Consider the following 15,684-nt stretch of genomic DNA (forward strand, 5'->3'; position numbering starts at 1 on the left):
ATTACTTGCGAAGACATCGCTGGCATCACGATAGCGTGCGCTGTTCTCAGTTCTCGTCTCGTGGCAGAGAGAGTGTCTGCGAGGTGGAAGCGATGGACGGCGTGGTCCAACAGTCCAGTAACGAGGGCCAGTATCCGGTAGCAGTGGTAGCGTGTTGCCAATAGCTGGCTAATCCTGTGCTTCCTCCAGGACCCGCACCAGAGCCACCAATTCCGATGCCAACGCCTACTCCGATACCTCCAGCTGTCGCGATAACACGTTCGCCACTTATGCCTCCTGCCTCGATCACGCTTCTGTCATCCTCTATCTTCTGGTCCGCCGTGGTCCCGTCTTCGTCGTACATTAGGTAAGGGGGATGAGAAGTGGTCGACGAAGGGGTCGACGACAATGTCGGCGAGGCGGCGGACCTAGGCCTGGGTCACTCTTGCGTTCTCAGTTGATTGTCGCTTTGTTGACCGGCGGACACGTTGGCTGCAGCTCCCACCGGTACCACTTGACTGCCACCTCCCAAAGAGCTCCCGGAACCGGCCAGGGAGCTTCTAGAATTCGCGGTTACAGTGTGGTGATGGGGGCTAGATGTAGCCCCCGCTTCACCTCAGACTTGGGCTCTGGCTGTAGCGTTCACGTGAGCTTCTGCGCTGCTTGGCGAGTGAGGATTCGCCTCGCCAGCGGTTGTTAGGGCGTATTGGCACGCGCTGAGCGGTCCACCGCCGACCGAAGGAGCTCTTGAACCTACTGGACTCCCAGCTGCTGAGACTGGCGTGCTGTCCATGCTGAACGAGTTGCCGCTTAGGCTGCTGTAACCGCTGCTGTGTTGTCTGGCCTTCAATCGTAACGAGGCGATGCTGGATGTCATCGCGGTACAGCTTTCCGGAGCTGCCGCTGTTCTATGGTGTGGCGTGTATACTGGTGGTCCGTAGGGATGATGGGGTGCCGCTGGTGCCGCGTAAGGACACGCAGCTCCTGTCGCCGCCACGGGTGAACCGGCAACTCCTAAGCCCGATCCCATGCCTGGTAACATTGACGTGGCTGCCTGACCCACGGACACGGACATTCCACCCATGTGGTTGCCTGCCACGGACGTCGCCGCGGCGTTGAAGCAGTTTACGGGACTGACTTGGGTGTGATGATGATGGTGCGACGCGGTTGGTACCACGGAACCCAAGGTATTGACCCAAGGGAAGCCTTTGCCGCTCAGAGGCGATGGCACTTTGGCGGCCCAGTTGTTGTACGTGCTGTACGAACCGTAGATCGTCTCTGGGTCAGTGAAAGGCTGGCCGATGAAGCTGTTCAGGCTAGCGCCGAACCCGGGCTTGAAGTCTACTGCGTCAGCTGCGGTGTTCGCGTTGCGCGTCTGTTTCCGCCATTTCGCCCGCCTGTTTTTGAACCATACCTGCGTTGACAGAACAAATTGTTGCGTTAAACATAATAATTTATGGTAGAAATAATTAATTGCGATAGTCGTGATAGGATGGACGGTTAGAAGTACGAAGATTAGAGACGTAGTGTTTAGCCAAGCAAAAGTGATGTAAATGTAAACGATAGAGGTGTACTATTAGATTAAACCAACGAGACCTGTATTTTTCTGGCGACCTTCTTTTTAGCCACGACTAATGAATGGTAATAAGTTAATATTTTCATTGCTACGAAAACTTCACCTTTTGCTTTTCCTTCTTTTGTCGGAAGTTTCTTTGCATTTAACTTTGTTGTCAACACCTATTTGGATTATTAAAAATCAATGAGCTGCTATACCTGATACCTATCACTTTCATACAATGTTCTTCTTTTAACCGATGAATATTTAATAAAAACAAACAGTAGCGACGGCAGCATTTAATCTAAACAATTAACGTATGCAACGAATTAGCAGTAAAAATATTAATAATTAATAGTTTTAATATTTTGTATTGAGTCGAACATTTTGTAGAAGAAAATTTTCAAAACGAGGCTGCAGTGATATGGACATTATGCGTCTATCAAAGTCTATATTAATTCCATAATACTTCTTTCAGGTGCATATGTTATGCCTACTCAAATGGAACTAAACTAATGCTAGTGTAAATAACGTAATAATACTTTTTAAATAAAAGTCTCTATTTAATCATATCAAACAGAAATTTCAATATTTTCAAACAGAACACGAACCAAGCCGTATCTCAGCCAAGTACGGCCGCGACACGCATCAAACCGAGGAAAACACTTCTAAATACAACAATTACCAGGAAATTATCTTATCTTATCACCGTGAAACAATTATGTCTCGTTGAAAAAGCAATTGCAATCGTGGTCCAAAAAATTCCCGTATCTAAACCGCGCCTACCGGAATCCCTCTCCCCGGCCAACCTCCAACGTCATTTCTCACTCGTCCAAACTAATCTAAACACCCTACACTTCAACGATGTAACCCACGCCCACAAAAAATCCACGCGAAATCCTTCCCCTTTTTCCCTAACTATATAAATTTCATCGGTTAACGAATACCGGTTCTATTATGCTTCGCAGTTCTCGTTGAAAAACGGACGAAACGCGCGGGGCTCGCGTTTCTGGTTTTTCGCCAGATTTCGCGCGGAGGACTCGCTCGAGCCAGGTATTACTCATGTAGCGGGACGAAGGCGAGGTTCACACTCGGTAAACGGCCGAGTCCCGAGACAAATGGCAAGAAAACCCCGGCGAGCTCCTCCATCCTGAAATATGATGGCGTTAATTCAAGGCGGCCCTCTCTCGCGTTCGATACTGCGAGGGCGAGCCGCTCGTCAGCCGTTTCCACCCTCTTTCCTTTCCCATTCGCCCTTCAACCTCGACGCCAACTCCCTTCGCCTTCGGCTCGTTCCTTCGTGATGCTTTTTCCACGACGCCCAACCAGCTTGCTCCCGACAATTATACGGGTGGTTGCACTCAGATACTCGCGTAACTGTAAGGCAACCAACGTTGGAACGTTTGGTTCGGGTACCGAGGCGAGGGTTCGGCCAGAGAGATGGTACAGTAGTTGGTGAAAGTATTCGAACATTTGTAGAAATCTTTTACGAATATATTATGCTTACTATAGGAAACATCTTGAAATGTCGTTGGCGTTGCTGCGAGATCAGATTATTGTGATTATATTGGTATAATTCTAAATCAATTTGAAAACGTACATAGAAGCTGTAAGATATTTGGTGGATATATTTAGTTAAAAATTTGCGAAATTTACAGCATGATATGTGTATTTGTGTGTATTCATGATTGTACATTCATTTAAAAAATGATTTCTTCCCTTTCATATATCGCAATGAAACCCTCTTACAAACGTTAGATGATATCTTGATATGTACATCCTTCGAGCATGAAGAGTATGTTGAAGAAACAGTATTCGTCTGTCCAGAGATTATTTAGCCACTTATAACCAGCTCGACCGTCGTCATCGTATTCATAAAGATTGAAACAAATTTAAAAACGTATGTAGGACTTGCAAGATATTTAGCACAAATCTATATCTCGCAGAGATCTCACGCAAAGAATTTAAACAGTCAATTGCCCATTATATCGATAAGTCGGAATATTTAATGGGATCTTTAACACATTTTATATGTTCAAAATAATTATTCGCGCTGTATGCTAATTTTTTTTACTAAATTTATTTGTTTGCAGTAAATATTTTATATCTTCTATATACATTTTCAAGTTGCTTCCAAGCTTCCCCATCTTAATAATGAAAATCGTGTCTGGTTATAACGTTAATGAAATTTCAAGGTGTTTTGTATAACACGTGCAATATGCAACAATAAAGATTTCCCATGGTGAGTGTTCAAATACTTTTGCGAGCCACTGTATCTGCTTTCAGTCGTCGAGGTGAAGTTTTGAGCGAAAAAGGACGACAGGAAGGAAGGAAGATATCGAGGGAGAGAAACAACGAAGAAGGTTGGAGGATCCTTCGCAAGATGGATGGTCGTACGATCACGCCGTGAAAACGCTAAGAGGCGCGACGAGTCATTGAAAGAGGGGAAGAAGACTGGCTAATGAAGAATAATGCCCTGCCTTTTGCCGATTATTCTCGGAACGCAGCATGTAATCGCGCGAGGTCAAGAAGCGACGTTATGATGCGTCGGATCGAAAGGATTACCGATGCCGTTTTAATGGAGATCTTTGTTCGAGCTTTTTGAGCTGGCAGAAATTAGAAGCCAAGTTCCTCCGGATTACTTTGGAATGATTTTGAGCCTCGTGTATCTGTCTGTGAGTGTAGGTTGCGAAGACAATTTTGAAGCGAGTATTTCGAAGAGGATGAAATTGTAATATATTGAAATTATCGAACTTGAGAAATTGGATGGATATTGCAATACTTTTAACGTTGATTGGTTAAGATGAGCACGTCGAATACGATTACGTTATAACGCTATGAAAGTTTGTAACGCGAGGTTAAAGAAAAATTGGTCGAGATAAGTTGGAATGTATGCCATGTTATTATATGTTATAAAACTTATTGTTTATTATTTCACAAGTAGCAAAGATTTATCAAATCTGCCAGTATGTCCAATCGTTAAACATCTCGTCAACGATAATGGAACTCCGCGACCAACATCGAAATCCAAAGACCATACGACTTTCCTCCCCTATGAATTTCACGAAAGAGCAGAGTATCTCGTGGCGCGAGAAAAATATTTCCCCTTCGTACGGGCGGCGTATGAGCAAACTTTCCTTCCTGAGCAGGAACATCATTAGATTTCACGAAGCAACCCCGTAGACATGACACGGGGCGACGGTAAGCCAAAAGAGGGGGAGTAAACTCGATAGGACAGAACAGCGGCCGAAAGATGCCGTGGCTCGAGAATCAATAAACTCTCGGAAGGCGCGCGCGAGTCGTTTCGTATACACACACAAGACCGCGCCCATAAACTTTAACAGCATCCCAGAATTCGAGTCGACTCTGCTGGCTCATAAGCTTGATGAATGAACTTTCGAATCGGGCCAGTCACGATAGAAGTCGACGGATTAACCAGCGTGCTGATAATTTTCGAAAAACGATCTTGACCGGCGTTAACAGCAACCGTAGCGGCCATTTGTATTATAAAGCTGCAGGGAAAAGGATTTCGATAGATACATTGGCCCGCGAAAATATTTTATATTAAAGCCGCGAGAAGATATAGAAAAATAAAAATAAATTCCTTCGAATCAATCGACTTCCTTTAAATCATAAAATATATCAAAAATTCACGACCATCCTATTAAACGATTATCAACAATGAAACTACACGAAGATATAGAAAAATAAAAATAAATTCCTTCGAATCAATCGACTTCCTTTAAATCATAAAATATATCAAAAATTCACGACCATCCTATTAAACGATTATCAACGATGAAACTACACGAAGAATTTTTACAGGCGTCAATTTTAAGACATCGTCAATTACTCTTCCTTCGTACGTTCTTCCAACCCTAATAAATCAGCGACAATACACGCTCTAATTATTTGGTTGTCTCTGCGATTTGTCGGTCGTTGGATTTTTGCTTAATGGAAGTAAAGGTAATTCGAGAAGCAAGTTGGTAGACGCGATAAATCGAATCCAATGTTTTCCACTCGACAACCGCTTGAACAATGGCTCCCGTCACGTCATCCGAGCAATAAAACCTCATCAAATCACGACCCCTCGCCACCGCGTAAGCTTCCGTGCACGGCTCAATCTACGAAAGCTTATATAAATGTAATGAGACCGTGACCGGGGCTAGCTCATCAATCAAGCCCCCACCAACCGACCAGCTTTTACCTCCCCAACCTCGCATTGGCCACCCTTGATCGTCTTTTCTGTGCCACATATACGTTTTAGCATTATATAGACACCCCCGAAAATGCTGCCCCATACAAGGTAATCCCACGACTTAGCAACGGCCACTGAACAATCGGATAAGCGCGATTCGTTTCGTACGAGGTGGTCACGCTGTTAGCCTATTTTTTTTCTTTCAATATGTCAATCTTGTTGCTGTTTGAGATACAGGTGGGTGAAACGTATCTCTAAAGACGAGTTTAACAGCTCGATAGACGAATTTATTCGGAGAGAAGCAATCGTTTGTTCTTTTTCTAAAATAGATAATATACACGTATACGAATGTGTTAGTTGTAATCATTTTTGTAATAAACTAAAGTTAATTATCGGTGAAAAGATTTCATACACGTACAAATTCATTGATTAATATTATAGATTTATGGATAAATGGATAAAACATTTGTTCGTACAAATTTTTGCGGGATATAATAAAAATAAAACGGAACAAGCGGAAAAATCCTCTTTTTAAATTTTACATTCGCCTTCGTGCTACATAAACGTTATGTAAAACGAATATGCTTGTAATTCTGAACAAACGACGCGGGAGATTGTATTTTTAAAATTTAAAACCAAATATATTTAGTCGAGAGAATGCGTTTGAAACACAAATATCGATGTGATTCGTATTACTACCTGAAAACAATACAAAAGATATCTACACGTTTTTCAAAGTAGGAATAAAACGATATTTATCGTAAACTGTCGATGTTATTTAGAAAATAACTTCAAGTATTGCGTTCAAATACCTGTTATACGAAAGAAAACTATTATAGATAAACGAACAGAACTGAAAATAAAAATACGGCATTCGCTCTATTAAATTGAATACATCTTCTTAATCGATACAATAGAGAAAAAAAGATTAAATTATTCAATATCGAATTTACGTTACAACTTAATTTAAGATTACATTCGAACCTAATCGCACAGAGTCAATAATCGAAAACGTTGTAAAAATTTGATGATTTAATTAATTTACCGCCAGAGTACTTTTTACCGAAAAATAAATTTTCGAGACGATTCCTAAAAAGCTTTTCTTAGTATCGATGCATCGTGTCGTCCAGAATTTACATATTCGTGCAAAATACTTACATCTTTTAAATCTGTATCTTATTTACTCGTCGCTATATTATTATATCTCATACGTTGCTATAGCTCTGCATTGATGTCGTATCATTGCAACGCATTATTAATTCTCAACTATCAAATACCAACAAATAATATAAGCAATTAAAACTTCTCTTTTCGCAGGCGAGCAAACTCCTATATATTTCTAAAATCTCGAGTTCCCTGCGACTTTTTCAGAGAATTTCGCCTTTATGAAACCATAATACCAGAAAACCCACTGCCAGCCATTCACGGCCTCGTTCAGAAAGCTCTGCAGTTACTCGAAATCAGCGTTGATCCAGCGATACTCAAAAAACTAGCCGAGCATTGAAAAGTCGTTGCTCATGATCAACGAATCGCTTGTGCCTCCTATCGTGATAAACAATCTGCGTTCGAAGCCACAGTCACAAACACACGTGTACAACGTGCACACGTATGTAAGTACTTACTTCCATACACACACGTGCGCGCGCGCGCGCTCGTTCACACAGACACACACACACACACATACATACATACATACACGCGAGTCGGAACGTAGCGAGGCGTCGCGTCGCGTCGGCCCGGCAATTCGATTCGTAAGACGGGAGACGTCGCGGTCGGAGAGAAGGACGAGGAGGCGAAGGAGGAACGTCGGTAGAAGGGAGAGAAGGTCGACGGTTGTAGGGTGGAGACGACGATGGTGGTGGAGAACAGGAGGAACGAGAAGGGAACGAGGGGAACACAGAGGGAAGGTTGGTCGTCGGTGAAGAGAGGGGAACGGCAGAGGAAAATGCGGAGGTGGAGGTGGAGGAGGATAATATTGATCCCCTCGTAGCCCCGCCCCTCCTTGCCCAGCCGACGCCATCATTATATTATCCACCATCCCTCCGTCTACTCGACATATGCGCACACCTACGACCTCGAAATCTACGGGACCCCTGGTCCATGCACGACTACGCGTTGCTCTTTCCTTCCAAGACGCATCTTTTCACCAGAGTAACAGTATTTGTGTATCGGAAGTAGAGTTAGAGTTGATAGAGTATATCGTTGCCTCAAAATCGAGTACCGCGCAATTTTATCTCGAGCGGTTATAGCGCAGTATATGGTTTTGTAAATGTAGCCTTGGTAATAGTATGGTGAAATTGAAAGGTCTAAATACTTTGCCGATGTACGGTGGTTCGCGTAACTCGTGGATGTTTCTAGTTAGTCGCGGCAAAGCTGTTATTTCATGCATGTATTCGTTTAAAAATTGGTTTCTTCCTTTATATAGGTCTCAGAGGATACCTTCGTATGTACCGCTTTCGAGTCTGTTCTTTATTAACGTAATAAAGTCTGCCTGTGCGAGAACGGACATATCTACTTACATCCCATAGATAATAGGTACAGTAGCTGACGAAAGTATTCGAACATTTCTAGGAAATTTTCCCGTGATTTTTTACTGCGTGTGTTGTACGAAACTTTTTGAAATTTCATTAGCGGTGTAGTGCGTGAGCTGTTGTACCGTGTACCAGAGGTAAGTAGATACGTCTGTCTCTGGACGGACGAACGCGAAAGAATAATTATTTTTATGTGTGATTTCTCGCTTCAACCGTATGCTGAAGAACTGAGAAACTAAAGGGAAATTGAGATATAAAATGTTGGAAAATCAGAGCAGAATTAAGTAGGTATACGTATAGTGTGATTTGGTTTTTGTCGATGAATTAATATCTTTTTGCGGCGAATATATGTAAATACGACAACGTCAGAAACTTTGAAACTTTTGAAAATATAATTGCCTTTGGTTTTATCCTATTTCGACTGGCTATTTCTTCCATCCTGTTCTTTACGTTTCGTAATGGTAGTAGAAACACGTTAACGAATATGGTTGTTTCACGACGGCCAAAGACGCCTGGAGACAGCACTTCGTTAAAAATAAATTTCGCGAAGAAATCTCGTTGGATAACGGGGAACTCCGAGAGGATTTTAGGACCGTGAAAATCTGCCCGCTACTTATTCGTCCGATGCCGCCACTTTTTCAGCTCTATACATCTTTGACGAGCCCGAAGGGACATCACTTTGGACGATTGCCGTGGCAGTTTAGAGACAGCTTGCTTGTCGGGCATTTACGAAGATATTGGCTCTAGTATGCCATTTTTCAAATTGTTGGTGTTATTAATTGAAAAAGACGTAAAAAATGGACGATAAAGGTGCAAGGTTTTTTATTTGTATATCTCAAACCTTGAAATATTTATCACGAGATCCGTTGCTTTTACTAATTCTAAAGAGAGAATAGTAGAAAAATAGGAGATATAACTCAATAGGAGTAACTGTACGCTATCCAAGCATATCTTCATGGCCAAATATTCTCGAATGAAGAACCGTATCCACTAGGATACGGCAAAGAAGCATCATGGCTCCTAGCACAAATTCTTTTTATCCTTCGTCTCATCCTCCAATTCTGCAATCGTCTTTTTTTCGACACTGTCCGCCATCCTGGCCGCTTTCATGCATTCACGCGTGCTTATACCACCCCCGTACGCTTCTTCCTTCCCTTTTCTTCTCATATTTTCGCTATTCCTCTTCTCACCCCTTTTCGTCCCTCCCACCTCCAGAACAGGCAGTCTCAGTTTCCAACGGTACCGTCTCCATAAATCTCACTATAACGGCGAGATGGATCAGCCGGAATGGCTACATCCTACGTAGAGGGAGCCAGTTCGTACTTGTATCGTGTTCACGTGAATATGTGTGCACGGTTGGTCGCGCACGCGCGCGTATATCCACAAGAATTGCTATGAATATGCGGCTGCGTGCGGCGAAATCGCGTTGTCAGGACTGGATACGAGGTAGGATCGCCTTTGGTCATCGTTCAACTTCGTAATTATGAAAAATCTTATTATAGAAGAGATTTGTTGTGCGCGAATGTTGACTGTATCGAGAGAATATTTGATTGTTGATAATCGTATGGAAATAAAGGTCTATAGCACATTTTGGTCAAAGTGGAGCTAGGATTCAGCGAACAATCGTTCGAGGTTTCGATTTTCAGGTTTAATCATATTGGCTGTTTAATTAAATTTCAGTAATGGAATACTTCGTACTTAAGAATCCATTACGAAAGAATAGAAATCGCTATCATATTCGTAGCATTGATTGATTAACATCGAACGATTAACACGATTGGCAGGAGAGGCAATATAGCTTACAAATTTTTGGCTACGTATGTCACTTACATAGCAATTCGATTTATAAAGTATTAGATAAATATAGTATGGAAGAATGATTTCCCTATACGATCTTAAGGGCACGATAGATCTTTGTTGATTTTGTTAAAATGTTTACGGAATAACTTCGATTGGTGAAGTATCTCTAGGACTGAAGGGAAACTTAATTAATTAGATTTAAATGAAAACATCTATCGTGAAATCGCGTGACAGTTCCAAAAGTTTCAAAATGCCGCGGACAACGAGACAACTTTGTTGGATCGTAGCCAAGACGACGAAACAATCTTACGGAAGACGACAGCGCAAGATCTGGTTTGGCGAATAGTTTGAAAGCATTTTCACGTAATTGAGAATATTCGCAACTATCAAGACTATATCGAACGCAACTGCAACATATTACGATCTTTCTAAGGACCTAAAGGAGACTATGATAGTTACCTCAAAGTGTTTTTGATAAATTACTTTGGTTTTTGTTATGAATATGTGATCTTCCACGATACATGGACAATACAATTTAAAGATGACTATTGTAAAATTCATACGGTTCGATCGATTTCATTGAATAAAGCAGAAATTTAAAATGTAAATAGCAATAAAATTAATTAAATAATAACTTTTTAATAATTGATTTTTATTAGTTTAGTAAAATCATAAGTTGTTCGATTTTAATACTATTTTATAGCCATTAGGCTACGTCGAAATATAAGTCGAACGTAAGAGAGATTGATAGTACGAAACAAAATGTATTTTCAATCTTCCAAATTGTTTTCGTGCTAGAGATAGACGAGTACTAGAGCGAAAGAGTATTAGAGCTAGAAAATAAAAAAGGAAAGATAGAAATAGATATTATCATACATATCTAATCTACTAGATCTATTAATTAATGAAGCGCCGTGCTGTCGGGTCATTATCATTTTAAATATCTAAGATTGGTAACGTTTAACAAAATGATCCTAAATTAAAAGTCGATATGGACCAACGAGTTTATAAATGAATTTTTTATCATTCAGACATACTAACTACCGGCATAAAAGACATATTAAAAGAGAAATTGTGTTATGAACTACGCATTATGCAAACGAATACTATTATTAAAAAAATATACACGAACCGTATAATATGTTTCATGTTTGTCTACATCATCATACATAAGCAATATATGTATAATGCTTAAATATAAATATAAATATATATAGTAATGTATAATGTATTTTACAAATTATTACTGATTATTTTCGAAATTTCAACGAACTAGAACGGAAAAAAATCAAAGAAGCATCACGTATCGCTTAATAAAATACAATACAATTCTATCATTACAATTTACAATTACATTAACAGTTGACGTATCGATATTCCCTCGTGCCCGATTGTTTACGAATTTCTAGCGAATCGAAACAAAGAAAAGAATGGAAGAAACGAAACCAATAATTTCTCCACTTACTCATGGAGAATTTCAAAATCAAAGATACACGATACGATCGACACGATATAAAAGAGGCCATTACAATTATATTACCCATAATTGATAGCACTCTTCATGCGTCGATAAAAATAAAAAAGAAAGATTGAGATTAGTCAGCGCTATCGGACGAATTCTTGACGGTTGCGACCAAGGGGAAAGGATTGGGTAAAAAAAAAAAAAAAAAAAAAAAAAGGGAAAGAAGGGAAAGCGACGGAAGCGAGTATTATCGTTTGTATTAAAGTGGTCCGGAGGGCAACACTGAACGATACAAACGGCATATGAGCCGGCGTACGACATGGAATGGGAAGCCAGCTAGCTCTCTCTTGGTGTGAGCAGTTTTATGGATTTTTTTTATCGTTGTGGTAGTGGACTGTACAGCTGCAGCCAGTGGGATTCGGATATTCAATGTTGGCGTACCTGTATGGATATTAAATTAACACCCGTAAGCCGCGAGTATTAACAACTTTGCAAAAGATTATACGAGATTATGAGCTCAAGCGGAACACGTGATTTTTAATGCCGTGTCCCAGCTAGCTCTCGTGCTTCCTCCATTCCTTTGTAATTTATAAATAGTTACGGCTCATTGCGTTACGCGCGCTATCGATTCGCGTCGAATTCAATGCATCCACCCCCTTTTTTTCTCTTCCGTTCTTTTTCCTTCCTTTTTCGTCTTTGTTTTCTTTCGCTCCTCGTCCCAACAGTCAGAAACTGTATCTGTCGTTAACGCGATCGCTTCGAACATTGTCTGGAACCTGTTTCCGCGACGAAAGGGTTTACGATGGATCTGTTTCTTTTTCGGCTTGCACGTTGTTCCGGAGGAGTTCGACCATTATTCGAATCCGGGCCAAACTGATTTCCAGTAACGATTGGACGAATTTCATTGTTACAAACTACGAACAGATTTTACTCGATCTATGGAATAAAGTAATAAATTCGAAGTGGATTCAAATTTCTGTGTTCTCCTTTTCGTATTTTTCTTTCTTCAAAAATCGCTCGACGACCGTACGTAGCGTTTTAAAATTTATCACTCAAAGAGTAGTTATTGAAATATTTTGTTGTTTGTTCTCATTATAAATGCGTACGATTAATTCATATAAAAAAATCAATCGTATTTGATTATCTTATTATTAATCCATGCATCTATACATTTATATTTTATTCACGTCAAGATTATAAAACGTTACTTTTAACGTCACAATATATCGTCGAATTATAAGTCGCATCGAATGATTTGTAATTTGTAAAATTTGGTCGTGACATTTATCGGCCAAGTTACTTGCTATACTTACGAACAAATTTATTAATACTCGCAATTTATAAATTAGTAAAATAACGCCCTTGGATTTATCCCGCTCCTTTCTGAATCAACTTTTGTATATATTGATGTTTGTAAATAATGATTTTGCGGTTCGTACAAGGATTTTCAACGTCACTGATTAGCGATTATGCCTACATATTTTCGCGATAAGAAAGAATTCCGTGAAATACTTATCACCGGAAGGTGGATTGATTAGTTGCAATTATCATTACATCTGTGCCATTTTGAACTTTGAATTTTATAAATGGAAGATATGAAATATCTGGCGCAGAATATGATCTTTAATTGTGTAACGTAATGATGTGTTCCTTTCTAGTTTATCAACTGTAAATTATTCCACAGAATGATAATCTAATTAGATTCATTAGATCGCTATCTCTCAGAGTAGAAGCGCGTGTAACTGATTAAATATATTTGAGAAAAATTTCTCGTCACGTTTGTTATCTTTCGTGTTAATGTTTCCTATCGAGAAATTTATTACTTTACGTTTTAAACGTTTATGATCGTTTGAAACGATCGTAGAAATAATACCCCTTAGTCAAATTTGTAAATTCTCCGAAAATTTGTTATTGTACAACTGTGTTTGCATTTCCATATCTTTTACGCGTTATTTCACTCCTGCTTCTTACTTACTTGATCGTTAATGCGTCAATGATAGAATCTTTTATTTTTAATTCATTTTCCGGCAGATATTTTTAATCCTTAAATCGTCTAATAATAGAATTTAAGAAACTTTCAATTTATTCGATAATAGCACGTTTTACCATTCGATTATTGATTTGTCCTTTACCACTATAGCTATACATTATGTACTTTCAGTTTCTTCTCTTTCTTCTCATTTTAGAAGCACGCTATATTAGTACAATAGATTCTCAGTTATTATATTTTACTTCGACCATAAATCAAATATTGTAACACGAATCTTATCGACTAAAGATACCAATATCATAATCATAATACTGTCTATTATATTAACTATCCATGTATACCAGCCGACAACGCTAAAATCCATATCAAGAAATCGTGCAAATTTAATCGGTCCTCTATATATACGGCCAACGTTGGTTTTAATATCGGACGATATTCCGTGGAGCAGCCGCGGAAAATAAATCCGGAAATTCGATAACGTTACTTCGGGACTACAATTCACCGTAAAAGGTTAATATTCACGCTGGTAATCCACCAACGGAATATCGCAGATCACGCATGGCGGCCTTCGACGTTTTCCAACCCCGTCCGCAACGGTATTAACTTCGCGTGCGATTTACAGCGTACCGGCTCGCAATCGATTTACCGTGCCTCGAAATCTCCGATACAACCATCATATCGTCTCATCAAAGAATAGGTTTGCCCGAATTCACCAAGTTGCATTCGCAAAGCGAGAACTTTCGGTTTCGCGGATCACTGCGCGGCAAATCCGACCTTAAAAAGAAATAATCAATGTTGTATAAAAATATTACCTGTACAACGTTTTTAGAACAATACCTCCGTTTTAAGATGATCGTCAGACGTGTCGTTTTTGTACCGAATCGTTAGATTTTACGTTCTACGAATTCGATATTATATGCATGCTATAAACGGTATTTTCGTTTTAAACGGTGATTGAAGGCGTTTGTATGTACCGAATTATTAAGTCATGGAATGTAACGAACAAATTTCGGAATTTACAAATGTTAATATACATAATACAATTATTTGAAGGTATCCGTGGTTCGTGAAAGTTTTAATGCTGTATAGAATAACAAGAAATCTCGACGAGAAGAGTAAGATATTTCAACATATTGTTTTAATATATTTCAGAGTGTTTTACTCGACGCTTTCAATTCAGTTATAAGTAATATTTACTTTTTGTATCTATGAAATAAAGTAAAATGTATAATTCAATTTCATCAATGAAATATTTACAGGAATGCGTCATTAATATAATATTATACATATAATCGAATAAATACTTTATAACAAATTATTAAATGAACATAAATACATATATTATATATGTCGGAGATGGAAAGACACCGGAGCCTTCCGTCGAAACCGGGGAAAAACCCCTAATATTGTAGTTTGGATTCCACCATAGCCGTAGTTAAACAATCACCGTCCTTCAGCCCGATTGTAATTGCCTGCAATCTATGAGAATGAGTTTGGGTTCGAGGTGACAACCAGTCACCGAACGTAGCCGCGGTCAAGGGACGAACATTTTTCTAACAAAGTCATGAAAAAGTCTATAGCCCTCCATAAAAAGAAATAGTTGTAACGGCACTCGATAGTAAGCATACTAACCGTTTCTGTCTCATGGCTCGTCATAAGCAGACCCTATTCTATGGGTAGGTCGATTGCCGGTTGTCGAGACATATTCGCAAAACATCGGCAGCCAGCCTAATGACCCGTCATAAATCTTAAATCTTAATTAACGAAAATAGGCAAACAGTCTTTTCCATGAAGGACACTTCCAAAGACTGACCAATTAACGACAACGGCAATTTCCCTCACTCTCTGAACGAAGACTTGTCTCCACGAATATAAAAGACCTGGTGCCGCTAGAGAGTGGAGCAGTTTTTCTTAGACAGCGTCACCGTGAGAGCTTCGAGTACGATTTCATCGACTAAGGTATCATTTCTATAGAGTGCTTACATCGCGGGCTAACTGAGAGTACCAGCTAGGCGTGGCCGACGAGTAAAGAGTAAAAGAGTACCGTTGACCGCGGATTCGTTTCGAACCTAAGGTCATTATCACTAGTGCTACGAGTGCCTAATCTTGTTAATAAGTCTGTGCTAATAAACTCTTCATCGTATCACGGCAATGGCCAACCCTAATGAA

The 15,684-nt window shown here is 39.9% G+C and overlaps 1 protein-coding gene across 5 annotated transcripts in view; it reads right to left on the bottom strand.

Moving 5' to 3' along the window:
* Window positions 1–342: 342 nt before the first annotated feature.
* Window positions 343–15,684, bottom strand: part of LOC126914210 (pituitary homeobox x) — a 46,452-nt gene continuing 31,110 nt past the window's right edge. For all 5 annotated transcript variants that reach the window (XM_050717846.1, XM_050717844.1, XM_050717843.1 and 2 more), the window contains one exon: window positions 343–1,393. In XM_050717846.1, the coding sequence (XP_050573803.1) occupies window positions 596–1,393 (798 nt within the window). In that variant the 3' untranslated portion in view covers window positions 343–595. The remainder of the gene's footprint in view (window positions 1,394–15,684) is intronic.

The sequence above is a fragment of the Bombus affinis genome, chromosome 3, assembly GCF_024516045.1.
Source record: "Bombus affinis isolate iyBomAffi1 chromosome 3, iyBomAffi1.2, whole genome shotgun sequence".
NCBI classification, from domain to species: domain Eukaryota; kingdom Metazoa; phylum Arthropoda; class Insecta; order Hymenoptera; family Apidae; genus Bombus; species Bombus affinis.